Raw genomic sequence first — 16,483 nt, forward strand, 5'->3', positions numbered from 1 at the left:
AAATGCAGCTCGGAATATTGTTTCAATAGTTTTTCAAGCAAAACAGACTGTAAAATTGCCGATTAGTAAGGAATAATCTCAAACGTCCTATCGCGGTGTTTGCACCTGACTCATTAATCTTTTCAAATGTTAGTTGTTACGTGTAAAGAGAAATGAGTCATTTATTGTTTAAACAAGGGAGCAGCTGTTAGTTTTTTCTAGTCTGTTAAAACCTTTAGTGGCATCTATAAATGGAAAGAGAGTCAATGAGCTCTACTCTCAGCTGTTGTTTTAGCAGCTGACAGTACCATTGACTTCACCGTGATGTAAAATAAGGGGAAAAACCTTTACTCATGGATGGAGACCTTGAAGTTTAAAAATACATAATTCCCTGATGTGGAGGCATTCATTCATTCATTCAACAAATATTCACGGAGCACCCGTGCGGCTGTGGCTATAGCAGCGAACAAAGCAAACCTCTCCCAAATCCCTGACTTTATGGAGCTTATGTTCTTTTCAGCGTGTTTAAGAATACCAACCTTTGAAATCACAGTATTTTTACAGCCCCACTGAGTTTTAAAAAATGTGAGAACATAATTTTGTAATAAAATATTTCATGAAGAAGTATATGATGCTATTTGTGTATAAACAAAGGATCAATTTTTTTCAAGTCATTCCTTCTGCATCCAGTAATTAATATGGTGTGTTCTATTATAATGAACAACTTAAATTATGATTCTAGTTACGTTTTGTTGTTGTTGTTTTCGGTGTATAAGGCTTATTTTTCAAATTATACCAGGGATGTAGTACTCCGTCCTCATTTTGCTGTTCTACTGATTACATTGTTCTCATGGGTTTACAATACATCTGTTCTATTTTTTAAATTTTTATTTAGTGAAAGATCAACACTTAAAATATTTTTAAGTGTATGTGTGTGGGTTTTTTTCTTTCCCTAGTGTCGACTTTGAACTTTTTTTTCTGGTCTTACTGTTATTGTTTGCCACATCAAATCCTTTGTAGAGCAAGGCAGGGTGTGAACAAATTAAATAATTTCATAATTTAATTCAATACTAATTATAGTTTTTCCACTTAAGAATAATATAATTTAGGATGTCTTAGAAAATCAGCAGTTTTTCTTCATTTATTTCAATCATGATGGGGGTGGGGGGTGTAATTATTATCTTAAAGGTTTTTTCCCAGAAAAATCTATAATTATAGTACCTAAGTAGAAGTCTTTATGTTTCCTACTTCTAAAAGAAAATTCTATATCCCACTGTTTTAAGTAGAAAATAAAAATTTATAACAGTTGTTGGAAAGGGGGTCTTGCTTATGAGTATCCAAATGAACTCACCTCATATTCTTGACCTTTGCATCATTAATTCAGACAGCCAAGTAGCTTGCCGCTAGACCATTTTTAGCGGACTGACTCATTTTTATGATTCAGTTTGCTGTTAGTTCAATAAACATTTTCTGGTGGTAGCCTTTATTAGGCTATCTTCTAATGCTTTATATATTTTAAAGCTTTCCACTTCATTTAAAATTCTTGTTCCTTAGCTGTTTCCTTAGTGATTAAAAGTTCCAGTTGTTCCTTTCAGTCTCTAACAGCTGCAAGAACAACTCTTCTTTCCAAACTAGCTCTCCTAAATTCCCGTTGTTAGAGTTGGTATCTATATTTAGCTGGTGGGATTAAATTGCAGAGGCTTCAAGCTGGGCGAAGCACACTGATCTGCCTTTTTACCGCTAGACCTGTGTGCTGTGAGGAGCTAAGGCCTAGTGTCCCCTTCCTTACCCAGGTTACTCACAAAATGGATTCCCAGCGGGAACTCGCAGAGGAACTGCGGCTTTACCAATCCACCCTTCTTCAGGATGGTCTAAAAGATCTCCTGGATGAGAAAAAATTCATCGATTGCACCCTGAAAGCAGGTGACAAAAGTCTTCCTTGCCACAGATTGATTTTGTCAGCTTGTAGTCCTTACTTCCGTGAGTATTTTTTATCTGAAATTGATGAGGCGAAAAAAAAGGAGATAGTACTAGATAATGTGGATCCTGCTGTCCTGGATTTAATCATTAGGTACCTATACTCTGCCAGTATTGATCTCAACGATGGAAATGTGCAAGATATTTTTGCATTGGCCAGCCGCTTTCAGATCCCCTCCGTGTTCACTGTCTGCGTTTCTTATCTTCAGAAAAGACTTGCTCCTGGTAACTGTCTAGCTATCCTGAGATTAGGACTTCTCCTTGACTGCCCGAGACTCGCCATCTCTGCCCGTGAATTTGTGTCTGACCGCTTTGTACAGATCTGTAAGGAAGAGGACTTCATGCAGCTGTCTCCACAGGAGCTGATCTCAGTCATTTCCAATGACAGCCTAAACGTAGAAAAGGAAGAAGCAGTGTTTGAAGCAGTGATGAAATGGGTGCGAACAGACAAAGAAAACAGGGTTAAAAACCTTAGTGAAGTGTTTGATTGTATCCGTTTTCGCCTGATGACAGAAAAATATTTTAAAGATCATGTTGAGAAAGATGATATAATTAAAAGCAACCCAGAACTCCAGAAAAAAATCAAAGTTCTCAAAGATGCCTTTGCAGGCAAACTCCCAGAACCTAGCAAAAGCACAGAGAAGGCTGCGGCTGGTGAGGTGAACGGTGATGTTGGGGATGAAGATTTACTCCCCGGTTACCTGAACGATATTCCCAGGCACGGGATGTTTGTCAAAGACCTCATCCTCTTGGTGAATGACACAGCTGCAGTGGCTTACGATCCCACGGAAAATGAGTGCTACCTTACTGCCCTGGCTGAGCAGATCCCCAGAAATCATTCCAGCATTGTTACCCAGCAGAATCAGGTGTACGTGGTAGGAGGCCTGTATGTGGACGAGGAAAATAAAGACCAGCCTCTACAGTCATACTTCTTCCAGGTAAGAAAGGCTGTTTTCATAGATGTAGACACATTGAGGAAAGGCTGTTAGTCGCCATCTGCTTAGCTGACTTGTGAATCACACAGGCTGCTTGTATTTTATTCTGCTTGATGTGCTGTTCCAGTCCCTTGAATTTTCATTACTTACAGGGCTGACAGATATTTAGATTAGTTAACTGCTTGTTAATATTTAATAAACATTTTGATAAAGGATAAGGTTCTAATTAATGTATAAGTGATAGCTCACAATTTTCTTTATGCACTTTTACCCAAAATGTCGTGTTTATAGTTGATTGTGACTGTAATCCTTTAAAGTCCAGTATTTTAGTAAAAATGAAATTTAATCTTGTATCCTCTTTCTGAAAAATAAGTTACTGTATTTCCCAAAATCAGAGTACTTTACACGTTACAAAAAGTCATAATTGATCAGAATTTCTGCCTTTTTCCAAGTTTCCTTGAACTGATTTAAAGCTCCTCGAGGTAGCATTTCATCTCTTACTTATGGTTACTGCCTAAAATATAATTTTGTTGAAAATGAAAAGAACTTGTATGTGTATTTTACACATTTTGGATTACCGTCTAGGAAATACTGTCTACACAAGAGTCACTAATTTGGATTAATTGTATTTAGAAATTTTTATTTATGATAATTTTTACTTATAATGAATGATCAAATTTATTTGGATCAGAGTTGTACTTAGACATACTGGCAACTTAATCTGTTTTATGAAACCATAGAAGTTTCCAAGAAAACAAATCCTCCTAAACTAACAAACTCTTTGTAGTTTGTTTGAAAGGAGTTCGTTTCATATTATCAACGCACTATACTTTACCAGTTTATGAAAGAATCAGTGGCTTAACCTTTATCTTTAACAATGTCAATACCAGTACTTTGTAGCTTACAGAGTTCAGAAGAGTTTGTTTAGGTCATGGTTACTCATAGCTTGGGGTTTATAGGAACTTGAGCTGCAAAGGCCAAAGATAAGTGAGTGTAGAATGTCATACCACAGTCACTGATTGCTTTCCAAGTGAGCAACATACTGTGCATTTATAAAGCACACTCTTTAGCCAGCTTTTTCTAATCTTGAAAAATGTAATAATACATGTTAATCATGCTTCTTAATTTTCCAAGTTCCATTAAAGAATGTTAACTATGAAATATAAAAATAAAATAGAAGCTGTAATCGTAAGTATTTGAATGTGGGCCAGAAAATTTCCCAAGCCCTAATTTTAAATTCAGATAAATTTCAGAAAGGGTAAATTCAATCTAAAGGCAATAATTATGTCAAGGAAGTAAGAATGACATCAAAATACAGACAGACAGACAGATAGATACCTGGAAGTCGTAGATCCAAAGAATACTTATAGCCTTATCTTTATCCTCTTCCATCCGGTTACTACCCTTACTTTTATCGGCACAGCCTCTCATTTCTGGTCCAAGAAACCTGCGTGATGTTCCTTTTAGCTACAAAAACGGTTATACAAAGCTGAAGGGGTCAACTCCCTGTCCTTTGCCACGTGTTGCTCCTTTTAAAAGGCACAAGCAGTGGGACGAGAGGCCAGGATAAAAAAAACCTGACTGTAAAAGAGGGTTATGACTCGCGAAAAAATATATGTGAGAGCATTTCAGGTTTTGTATTTTCTGCTTGGTCACCTCTATTTAAAATGTATTACGTTAGGATTCATTTGACCTTTGATTGTATACTAGAATTTTCTACTTAGGTAAGAGAGGGTTTTTTTCCATAGAATTAATAGTTTCATCAAATCTTTGAACAGCACCACATCTTCAAGTAATCTAGGTCCAAATTCTAATTTTAAGGGTGAGAAAACTGAAGCCAGAGAGGTTAAATAGCTTGACAGCTCATCTGTAAAAAAGCCTGGCAGACTGTCCACTGTCTCATCTGCTGTAGGAAGTGCCCTCTAGGGGGAGGTACGGGGATGGAGACAGTACTGTGTCGTGTGGGCAGTAAACCCTCTGGTTTGGGATTTTGATGGCTGCTGTTCCCATTTAAAAAAACTATGCATTTGTGTAGCTTGCATCGAGTATCACTTAAAAGCTCTGTGAGCTTGGGCAAAGTATTTAACCTTTCTGTGCCTCAGTTTCCTCATCTGTAAAATGGAGATAATACAGGTCCCCATCCTGGAGGACTAGATGAGATTACCTGGGTAAAAGCACTTAGGATGAAGCCTATCACAGAGTAAAAACTCCATAAATGTTCATTATTATTGCTACTATGTTAGGTACCCTGTCTTGATAGAGGTTTTTTTTCAAAAATGGAAACATTAGCGATCACAATCTGAATGTTGAAATTTGTGGCTACAAATTATGCATGTGTGGTGATTAAACTGCTTATCTGGGCTTGCTTGAATTAGTGCTTTGCTGTAACCAAGGTTACTAGACCAGATAGAGATAGACTTCCCTAGGGACCCCTCCCTATACCACAGACTTTAATATCTGCATCTATTCTTGGTATCCAATTATTCTGGGTTTTATTCCTTTTTCTTCCGCTGCATGGAGGTAGCACTAGAGAGAACAGATCTGTGCACGCCTCAGAAAGCAGTTTTCTTGCTCATTGGTGTCCTAACATGCAAAGAGGAAAATCTTACAATTACCAATAGTAGGTGCTAAAGCTGATGCTGGCCATATCAGAATCACCTCTCGCAGAGCATGGGCTCTTAGAGGGCTGTCTTAGGTTTGTAGAATTCGCAGGAGCAAAAACAAGCAGAGATACTTCTTAATATAAATGAGAGAGAGAGTGTGTGTGTGTATTTTCAATGGCTCCCAGCAAAAGGCTAGGAGGTTACAGGCTATCACACCTGCCTATATCTGAAGTAATAAAGTGAAGCATGGAAACCTAAAAATGCTGAAGAGAAGAGAAAGGATGTTGCCTAGGGCCCCCGTTGTCTGTGAGCTGAGCGACAGGTCCAGCTGTCCCGGGCGCCAGCTTGGGAGCATGATAAATATAGCATGCAGGGGTCACTCACATCCTGTGACCCTCCCTGCCTCTTTCTCCCCAGTGTTCTGAAAGCATTATGAGTCCTTGGTCATACCTGAACAAGGCAATGTGGGAAGAAAATTTGACAAGAAATCTCACAGTTCTTAACTAATCTCTGGTGACTATTTTTTTTTCTCTTTCCTCTCTTCAAGCTCTGCAGATTTGAGTACTTTTAGCTGTTTTGGTGGGCCAAGTAGATTTTCTCATTTTTCTTGATAATTCAAAGGTAAAATGTAATGCTTTTGGGGTTGTAGTGTTACTTGTGAGATCTTTGACTACCTCAGTGAATTCTAAACAGCAACGTAGAGCATATTTTTTGGCACAGCTGTAACAAGCGCCACAATTCCTCATATATTTTTTTCCTTTCAGCTTGATAACGTAGCATCTGAGTGGGTCGGACTTCCACCTCTGCCCTCAGCCAGGTGTCTCTTCGGTCTGGGAGAGGTAGATGACAAAATCTATGTAGTTGCAGGCAAAGACCTGCAAACAGAGGCTTCGCTGGATTCTGTCTTATGCTATGATCCTGTGTAAGTTGTCATGACATTCCCGTTTCCTAAGCATTCAGGTATATGAGTGCCTATAGCAAAGTCATAATTTTAGAACTCACTGAAAGCATATACATTCTATCATCTTCTGATTTTAGGGCGGCAAAATGGAATGAAGTTAAAAAACTTCCCATCAAAGTCTATGGCCATAGTGTGATTTCACATAAAGGGATGATATATTGTCTTGGAGGAAAGACAGATGACAAGTAAGTACCCTGAAATCTCCTTATGGTTTATGTCCAAGTGATCTTTTTTAACTTTATTTATTTATTTATTTATTTATTTATTTATTTATTTTTGGTTGCTCTGGGTCTTTGCTGCTGCACATGGGCTTTCTCTAGTTGTGACTAGCAGGGCTACTCTTCCTTGCAGTGCGCCAGCTTCTCAGTGTGGTGACTTCTCTTGCTGCGGAGCACGGGCTCTAGGTGCACAGGCTTCAGTAGTTGTGGCGCACGGGCTTAGTTGCTCCGCGGCATGTGGGATCTTCCCAGACCAGGGATCGAACCCATGTCCCCTGCATTGACGGCAGATTCTTCAGCACTTGCACCACCAGGGAAGTCCCCCAATTGACTTTTTTCTTACAAGGGTTCCTTCCTGTTTTCATTTGAATCTACATACTGGGACTTGGTTCTCACCCATCACATTTTGGAAGTAAAATTTCAACATAAAGTTTTGAAAAGTTATTGGAGGATATTAAAAATGATTGATGAAGGGAAACTATACAGTTTTGAAGTTGCTAAAGTCAATTTGTATATGCCTAGCATTTTGCTAGCAATGAAGATAATATCTCCATCATAAGCACTCTTACAATGGAAAAGCAGCGTTTAGGAACACAACCAAGCCTTTTATTTGGCCTGATTTATAATTATATTTTACTACATTAAAACCAGTGGGTTTTTAGTCACTTAGCCATAAGTAGATAAAAATTAAGTATATCTCTTTAATGTAATATTTTAAATATAACTTAAAGCAATAGTGCCTAAAAAAATCATGGATTTGTACTTTTTATTCATCAGAGAGGATTTAGATAGTTGAGTGTGAAACTAGTGACTGGTGACTGAAAAGGGGACAGTTCTTTCCTCAGCAGTGTTTCACTTATTCACTCCTGGACAAGTGATATTTAAAATATTTAACAACTGCTCACAAACAGGCACTGATCAAACAGAATAGATATACCTGATATACCCAGTAGCGCCCAGTCTCTTATGAGAAAAAGAGGATGAAGTTTCATATAACTTGATTTCTAGGTACTTCCCAAGGGATAGGTAATTAGGAAAGAGATCTTATACCCCCAAGGGAGAAGTGAGTTCAGAGCACTCCAGAAGTCAGGTAAGCCAGTAGCCTGTCTGGTAGAATGAAGATTTTTAGTTTCAGTAGTGAGAATAAGCTTCCTGCCCCTGAAAACTCTGCCTAATTTGGCTTGTGTCATTTGCCCAGTTTGTTTAAGAGAAGCCCAGTCCTGGAAAGGGAATCAGAATTAAGAATTTAAGGGCAAAGCAAGAAAGGAGAGGAAAATGTGGAATGTGCTAGAATTAAAGAACTGTATATTCTGGAGTTAATAGTTAATGGTTATCATTCAATTAAAATGACATACAGAAAATATGATTTTAAAAAGCAATAGGTTTTTATACAATCTATTCATATTCAAAGATAATATATTCTGAAATTTTATATTCCCATCAAATAAACATTTAAAGGAAGGCCATATTATAAACACACTCTGTGCAGAATCTTATTGGGGGCATTTTTCCTGAGTAAATAGCAGGGAAAATCTGTATGAAGCAGTTTTATGACTTTGGAAACATCGTGACCCTGCCGAATGATTTAAGTTGTTCCCTTCAAGCAGTGTCAGTAACTAGGAAGTTGATGTGTCAGTAGGAAGCACACAGGTCTTGGCAGTGAGAATACGTTAATCTTGAGAGGATGATTAACCAAGACAACATTGCTTGACGAATGCCAAAGTCAAGAACTTTGAAATGTGTCATTACCTACAGTAAGCACTGAATTATACGAGTTATCGCCACTGAATTTGAGGAACGTGATTTTGGATCGTGTTCTTGTGGAGACGTTTTAAGGTAACACTCATAGTCATGTATTAGAGAAAGGCTTCTACTTCAGATATCTGGTCTTTCATAAGACTAAGGAAAAACAATTGTCCTCACAAAAAGTTGAGGTTTTGTTTGGTTGCTGTTTGGCTTTACCAAATATATCCAGCTAATCAATTATTATTTGGAATTCGAACTCCCATCAGTAAGTTATGGGATCTTAAGAGCATACTGAGAAGGATACCTCAGATCAGCCCAGGTTTTTCTGGTAGCATTTAGCATATAAAATTACTCTCGTTACTCATCAGCTGAGATGACTAGTTGTTGACTCTTTAGTCCCAGATCTCTTAAACTGCGTTGGTGCGTTAGTGGTAGACTAAAATAAAATAAGCCACCGTATTACAGCTACACTTAAAATAGGTACATTCACACCTAATTATTTCTTAACTGATTCATTCTCAGGATGTTCAGAGAATGAAATGAATAAACATTTCTGTTACTGAGGCACAATAAAGGGTTTATGAATGTTGTTAACTCTGTGTTTTCCATTGAATTTGGTAGCAGATACGATTAAAAGCTACTCTGCCTGGGCTTCTAGGCAGTTGCCAAAAGTAAAGGCCCCTACCTTCCAGTAGTATAATTAAGACATAAAATAGTTTCAGTCCTCATATTTGGAATTGTCCTTTGCTTGGTGGCATGTTTAGATTGAGAATTTTTCTGACCCTCGCTATACTACATATTTCAAACAAGAAGCAAAGGTAAATGAGGAGTGAAGTTGCTTTTTTCAAAAGAGGAAGCTTCTGAAAGGACCATTTTGTTGTGTTTTGTGTTGACAGAAAGTGTACAAACAGAGTGTTTATCTACAACCCTAAAAAAGGAGATTGGAAAGATCTGGCTCCAATGAAAACCCCTCGTTCCATGTTTGGAGTGGCAGTTCATAAAGGCAGAATTGTGATTGCTGGAGGCGTCACTGAAGATGGTCTTTCAGCTTCAGTTGAAGCTTTTGACCTCATCACCAATAAGTAAGCTGCTCCCTCTTACTACAGAAGATGAATTACTCTCCACTTTAATTTCTAACTTTGGATAAAAATTAAGCTTTCTAATTAGGACATGGGGAGAGGAGGGCAGGAAGGCAAGGATTGGAGAGAGAGTATCTTTGTTTCTTTTGGTGTTGTGAGTGTGAAACACCGAATATTTTGATGTGTGTGTTTGTCATTTGGAACACAGGACCCTCAGGTTAATGTTGGAGTGATCAATTTATCCTTACTTGTTATTAACTTTGCGCATTTAGTCATGCAAAGGTAATACTTCTGAATAATTATATACACATACATGGACATACGTCTCTCTATAAGGTTATTTGATTTGAAATATGTAGTTTCTTAAGGATGAAAAGACCTGCACTTAGTTTGTGATATTTGTAAAACATGAATGATTCAGATGTTTGATTCTTTTGTGTTCTTTATAATTTTCTTTTTTTTTTTCCCTTTTAAGCTTGTATGGGCTTAAAGTTAATGTGAAAAGATATTCTTTATATAGAATTCGTCTTTTTCAAGTTTTTGAGCTCACACATCTAGATGAGTATATAGTTTTTATGCTCCTTAGTTTAGCAGTGAAGAAAGAAATTAGAGCACTATTATTACTTTCTTAAGGAACCATGTATGCCTGATTACAAAATAGACTTTAGTTCATCTGAAAATTACAAGGAAGTTTTATGGATTGGATTTTTATGATCATTAAAGATCATGTTCTTTAAGACGATATAATATGGGTAAACACTCATGTTATAAGAAGTTAAAGAAGCAGCACACAAAACTGTAAATACTCTGTGCTCTTAGTTTTATTCATATGTATACATGGATGTTTAAATTTACATGCATTTTTAATGATAAAGTCATAGCAAAATATTGCTTATGATTATGTCTGACGGATATGATCATGGGTGATATTTGTTTTCGTCTATAACTTTGTTTCTGCAGATTTTCTACAATGTACATATATTATTTTTATACTTAGAGAAACAGATAATATGTTTAGAGAAAATCTGTGAGATCCATCTTTAATGCTAGAGTAATGAAAGAGAGCAACCAAAGTGACTAATTCATTCTAGACTTGATACTTCCAGTTAATTTGACTGACCTTCGTGGTCCTATTTCATGTAGCTGTTGACATCACAGAGTTCCCTTCGGTCCTTCTTTAAAAGGATGAAGGATAAATTATGCAAAAGAAAATCTCCAATCCTAGTTTGTAAACTATTCTTATCACATGCTTTATGAAAAAGGGTTTGGAGATTTCTTGAGACACTATGGAGATCAGAGTTTTTAAAAATTTGTATTAGCAGTCAAACAAAATCCAACACAGTAGGGCCTAGGAGCCCTAGAACCTCCCCCCAAAACTCCACTATTTTTTTTCCTTTTTTTTTTTGCCACGCTGTGCAGCGTGTGGGATCTTAGTTCCCCAACCTGGGATCGAACCTGTGCCCCTGCAGGGGAAGCACGGAGTCTTAACCCCTGGACCACCAGGGAAGTCCCTCAAAACTCCACTGTTTATGGCACACAGTTTGATAACCTCTGCTTGAAGGTGCTAACTGATAAAAGTGAAGTATTCTCAGATTGACATATTGAGGGCTTTAAAATCTAATCTGGTTACATCTTTCAAATAAAGAACTATTTAGCTATTTTTCCAGTAGCAAATTTAATCTCATTTTGGATGCCTATGCTACTTGAGTTTTTTAATTATAATTTCCTATAATTGGTCAGTAAATACATTTGGCATTTTTTAAAGTTTTACAGTAACTATATCTTCAATAATTCCTAGGTGGGAAGTCATGACTGAATTTCCCCAAGAAAGAAGTTCCATCAGTTTGGTCAGCCTGGCTGGGTCCTTGTATGCCGTTGGGGGTTTTGCCATGATTCAGCTGGAGTCTAAAGAATTTGCACCCACTGAAGTCAATGACATATGGAAGTAAGTTTCCTTCACCTCAATTTTCTGAACCAGATATTAAATCAAATAAGATAAAACAATTTTGAAGTAAATAGGAAGCCAGACGTTCCCAAAATGTATGCTACTTCTTGGTGGTAGACTAAGCACTAAACACTCTTCGAACCTGTTGAACTTTTTCACATTGCCACTTACTCAATCAGGTACTGCTTCTCATGGCTGTGAGCTTGGGAAAGGATTTATCAGGGCCTATTTCTTAATCAGTAATTGAGAGTTGGATGACTGATCCTTTCAGCTCCCTTCCAGCTTTAAAAGTATAATGAATGCCCTGGGCATCCAGGAGAGCAAAGCCTTCCCTACCACTTACCTTTCTCCCAGAGAGTACTCCATCTCCTAAGAAAACAGTGCTGAACTGAGTTTTCCATGATACATTAATTCTATTTTGCATCTAATTTAAATACTTTTCCAATTTTCTGAGGATCCAGTTATAAAAGCTTTTTAAAAAAGAAAAAAGTGAAAAGTAGCAATCCACTCGACTTCCAAGATAGGTGCTGGGCAGGTCTCCCAGGTGCGACACTTGCAGTGGTTACTCAGTTGAACTATTTTACAGTTCAGCTTAAGATGAACGTATTTAAGAAGAAGGGGTGTGTGTGTGTGTGTGTGTGTGTGTGTATGTGTGTTTTACCATCGCTTCTGATGCAGTGAATGTCATATAGAGACCAGTGTACCCAGAAGCCTTGGGAGTGGAAGTGTAACTTGTGTCGTGGAAGAGAGTCACACAGTAGCATAGTTGGGGCAGGGCATACAGTGTGTAGATGTCCGGTCACTATCAGGTCACCACATGTGCTGTCTTCAGCCCCGGCACTGTGCTTGCGGATCTGAGTTTACAGGAGGTAGATCTCAGTTGCCTGAGGTGAGCACGTGTTCGTGCTGTCTACTCACCCAGAAACTGCCAGGCTTGTGCGTTACCGCTCAGCTTAAAGGCCAGCCCCACTCTCAAGTCTGGGTGCCCCTACCTGGCCTGTCACCAGATTGCCCAGAACCTCGGTACTCAGAGTATGGTCTGCAGACCTGCTGTGTTGGCATCTCCTGAGAGCTTCTTAGAAATGCAGAATCCCAAGCCCCAACCCAGACTTAATCAGAATCTTAATTTTAACAAGATTCCCAGGTGATCTGCTTGCACATTTAAGTTTATAAGTACAGCGCTGGAAGAGTGATCAGTGAAGGCATACTACTGAGCCTGAGAGTGAAAAGTGGGTGACATTTGTTCTATGCCTGAACCAGCACATGCCTTATTCCCAGCTGGTAAACTGGAAGGCTGAAAGGCTGGCAGCTTAACGAAACAATTACTTTGTGCATCAGACCTCATTTCCTTATGTTGTAACAGTAACTAGCTGTGTAGCCCGCTATTCCCTTTCTCCCTCCAAAAAAGAGAGAAGACGATAAAGAAACTGGACATTTCCAGCAAGGAAAGAGGTTAGACTTAGCAGGAGGGTGGTGAGATGGGGAAAGACTGGAAGCAGCAGAAAAAAAGGATGAAATAATAGAGGGCTAGGAAAGTTACGGTTTTTGGAAGACAGGGATAGATACCAAGAGTGAATAGGCAGTGATTCTTAACCCTGGCTGCTTTTTTTTTTCTTTTTTTTTTTTCTGGCCACACTGCGCAGCATGTGGGATCTTAGTTCCCCGACCAGAGATCAAACCCATGCCCCCTGCATTGGGAGCATGGAGTTCTAACCACTGCACCACCAGGGAAGTCCCCTGGCTGCTTTTGAAATATACCAGTGCCTGGGCCTTCACGCAGACCAATTAAATCAGAACTTCTGCAGGTAAAGCCTGGGCATCACTCGTTCCTAAAACCTCCCAGTGATTCTAACATGCAGCAAGGCTGGAGAAGCGCTGCTGTTACGGAGTGGTGCTACCAGCTGAGCCCGCACCAGCCACCCTGGATCCTAGTGGGGGTCAAAAGCCAAGGTGCTTCAGCAGGAGGAACCTGCAGGCAGTGAAGGAAAGTTCAGCGTCTCCTGCTGAGAGGAACCTGAATGAGGGCGTCTCTCTGATCACGGTTTATTTTTGCGATTAGAGCCGTGGTTCTCAGAACTGCTTGCTCATTGGAATCACCAGGGGAACGTCAGAACGTCCTGGTGCTGCCTCTGTTCCCCGCTATTGCTTGTGATTTAACTGACCTGGGGGTTGGTCTGGGCGTTGGAACTGTCCCAAGATCTCCAGATGATTCTAATGTGCAGACAAATTTGGGAACCGCTGGGTTTGGGAAAGGCGAGAGGAGGGGCGTCCATCCCCATCTGCACGGCTATAAAAGCTTAAATGCAGGTACTGGTGTCTTCCATTTGGGTAATCGAGTCTGGGGCAGTAATTCTCAAACCTTGCTGCACATTAGAATCACTTCAGGACGCTAAGAAATCCTCACACCCAGGCCACACTCCGCACCAGTTAAGTCAGTCTCTAGGGGTGGGACCCGGGCATCAGTGTTTTTAACGTCTCCAGGTAGTTCCCCAATGTGCGAGTCAAGTCTGAGAACCAGTGATCTGCAGTGGCTCCCGAGGCAGCGGCAGCACCACCTGAGTACTTGTCACACGTGCACATCTTTAGGCCTCACCCCTCAGACCTACCGAACCCCGAGGGATGGGAGCCAGCAATCTGAATCGTGACAGGCCCTCCAAGTGACTTGGATGTGCCATAAGTTGAAAGCCACTGACCTACAGAGAAGCGGCTGCCCCCTTGCCCTCAACGACCTAGTGAATCTCTATTCACACGTCCGGAGATGAAAATAACAGTGTACTACATTCTAAACCTATAGACCCTCTGACTGTGATATGTAAAAAAAAATTTCCATTCTCATATTTTTTCTTGAAATCATTCCATCACGTGGGACTGACCAATCGGAAAGTAAAAAATATAACTGCCAGGCAGCAGATGCTTTTAGGCCTCATTTAACCTCAACCCCCTATTGCGTAAATGTGGTCACTTTTTCATTAGGCCATTTAAAACTGTTCCTTATCTTTTAATTTGTTGCTCCAAATTTTATATAGATAATCAAGGTTCTTTTCCTTGTTTGTGGTAAAATATTTTTTGTCTACTTTTCTCTACATAAAAATCATTCCATGCACAGTACAGCTATTAAAGTTAAATGTGGATCATATTTCCTATGTGCCAAGTAAGTATTGCTCGTTTCTGGAGGAGGGCAGATACTAACGTGAATGAGACACGTGTACCTTTGAGCTTGTTGAGGACATAAATATAGGGGAAAAAATTAAAACAGAATGATAATTTTTCTAATGGATACCATACAAAGAACACTGTGAGAAATGAAGAGAAAACAACAAACTCTGCTTGAGGAAGGCGAGAAAGGCTTCAGAGAGAAGGCAGCATTGAGGAGTTTCTCATGCAGAGATGGTATTCCCAGCATTAGGCAGAAGAAAAGCACACAGGTCTCAAAGGAACTCAAGTTGTCTGTATCTTTATAACCCTGAATATTCAGAGAGGACAGCCAGTTCTTCCCTAATGTCAAGTGCAAAGTCTAAGAGTAGTACTCACACAGGACACTAAAGGGGAGGAGAACGGCTTCTCACAGTGACCACGAGTGTTTGGTGCCACGCGGGGCACTAGTGTTACGGGATCAGCGGAAATCAGAATCAAAGGGACTAACAGTCCCTGCTCTTTCCAGCTCTTACTCTCTGCTGACCTTGACTTACGGGGACCAGCCATCTTTAGCAGTCCAGAGGTGAAGGATTAACTGCCTGTCTGGACAGTCTCCAATTCCCAGAGAAGGCTTAACTGCCTGCGCATCCATGTTGAATGCTGTGGCAGTCATTTGGGCATATGCTCAGGGAATGCATATTTTTGGAGGAATTCAAGTGTTATTAGTCTACGAGTCAGACACATCCTCCTCTGGGTAAGAGCCAGTAGGGTTTTCTCAGAGAACAACATTTGTGTATTTAACACAGGGACATCTATAGAACTAGCTACTTGAAAACAACTTATTACTTTCTTTTTCTCCATCAGGTATGAAGATGATAAAAAAGAATGGGCTGGGATGTTGAAGGAAATACGCTATGCTTCAGGAGCTAGTTGCCTGGCAACACGGTTAAATCTCTTCAAACTGTCTAAGCTATAAACAAGAAGGTGAAAAAACATAACAGGGAGGTTGTCTGTTTGGATAACAGGGCTTTAATTTCTTGTTTTTAAAAAGCCTATACAAAAAAAAAAAAAGCCTATACAGAGATTCATGTAGAAATTATTGACTATGTTATTGTCCAAGAGATTAGCAGTGGGCCTCAAAACCTCAAAGTCATTGAATCTTCAGTGTAATGATCAGAGCTTAAAACCATTTTCTAATAAGAAATGACATATTAAATTGAACATATTACTTCTTTTGTTAATGTCTCAATCAGTTGTAAAGAAGCTTCCTAAATTTGAGTTTACTAATCCTTTCACTTGCACTGTTACCTTTACACTCATTTTCTATTACAAATGAAATTGGAGAATGAACTATGTACAAATGCATTTTTTATAAGTGCTTAAAATAGCAAAAAACCTTTCATGCTTCAAGATATAACAAGAATCCTGTGCATTATATTAAAGATTATATGCTGTGAAAAAACTTTGGAAATGCTATTTAAGGAGTAAAATAAATGGGTCTCATTTGAAAGGGAAAAAATCTCTAAGTAAAAATAGTCAAATCCAAGTTGCCTTTCTTTTTTCTCCATTCTTTTTGCAACACTGGTATATTTTTTGTGATTTAAATCAGATTTAAAGTTTTTTTTAATTAAAAGCAGTAAATCACGGTCCTCAAGTCCTTAACTACAGCATCTGTGCTAGCAGGGCTGAGAGGCATTCTTAGGAAATGGATTGATTCCTTAACTGCTGGGGCAGAATTTGGGGCCAGTGGGTTGTATGGAGGAGGGTGTGTATCCATCGGTTTAAGCTTTATCTGTACTTTCAATGAAAGAGCAACCTATTTGCAAATTTCTGATAGAAAGAAGGGTGACTGAATTATTCTATTTTCTGGGATGTAAAACACTGCATTCTAGCTGTTTGTTCTTA

At 39.1% G+C, this 16,483-nt stretch overlaps 1 protein-coding gene across 1 annotated transcript; it reads left to right on the top strand.

Moving 5' to 3' along the window:
- Positions 1–1,698: 1,698 nt before the first annotated feature.
- KLHL41 (kelch like family member 41) lies at positions 1,699–15,833 on the top strand. Its single transcript, XM_057745003.1, has 6 exons — positions 1,699–2,894; positions 6,259–6,416; positions 6,533–6,640; positions 9,316–9,501; positions 11,297–11,443; positions 15,443–15,833. Exons 1-6 carry the CDS (start codon positions 1,785–1,787, stop codon positions 15,552–15,554), a joined length of 1,821 nt encoding a protein of 606 aa, XP_057600986.1. The 5' UTR covers positions 1,699–1,784; the 3' UTR covers positions 15,555–15,833.
- The last annotated feature ends 650 nt before the right edge of the window (positions 15,834–16,483 follow it).

Source organism: Hippopotamus amphibius, chromosome 8 (genome assembly GCF_030028045.1).
Source record: "Hippopotamus amphibius kiboko isolate mHipAmp2 chromosome 8, mHipAmp2.hap2, whole genome shotgun sequence".
NCBI classification, from domain to species: Eukaryota; Metazoa; Chordata; class Mammalia; order Artiodactyla; family Hippopotamidae; genus Hippopotamus; species Hippopotamus amphibius.

Excerpts from the sequence above, each read along its gene's own strand:
- KLHL41 (XM_057745003.1), top strand. The coding sequence starts at position 1,785 with ATGGATTCCCAGCGGGAACTCGCAGAGGAACTGCGGCTTTACCAATCC. Across the intron at positions 6,417-6,532 it reads GTCTTATGCTATGATCCTGT|GGCGGCAAAATGGAATGAAG; the intron begins GTAAGTTGTCAT and ends TTCTGATTTTAG. Across the intron at positions 11,444-15,442 it reads GAAGTCAATGACATATGGAA|GTATGAAGATGATAAAAAAG; the intron begins GTAAGTTTCCTT and ends TTTCTCCATCAG.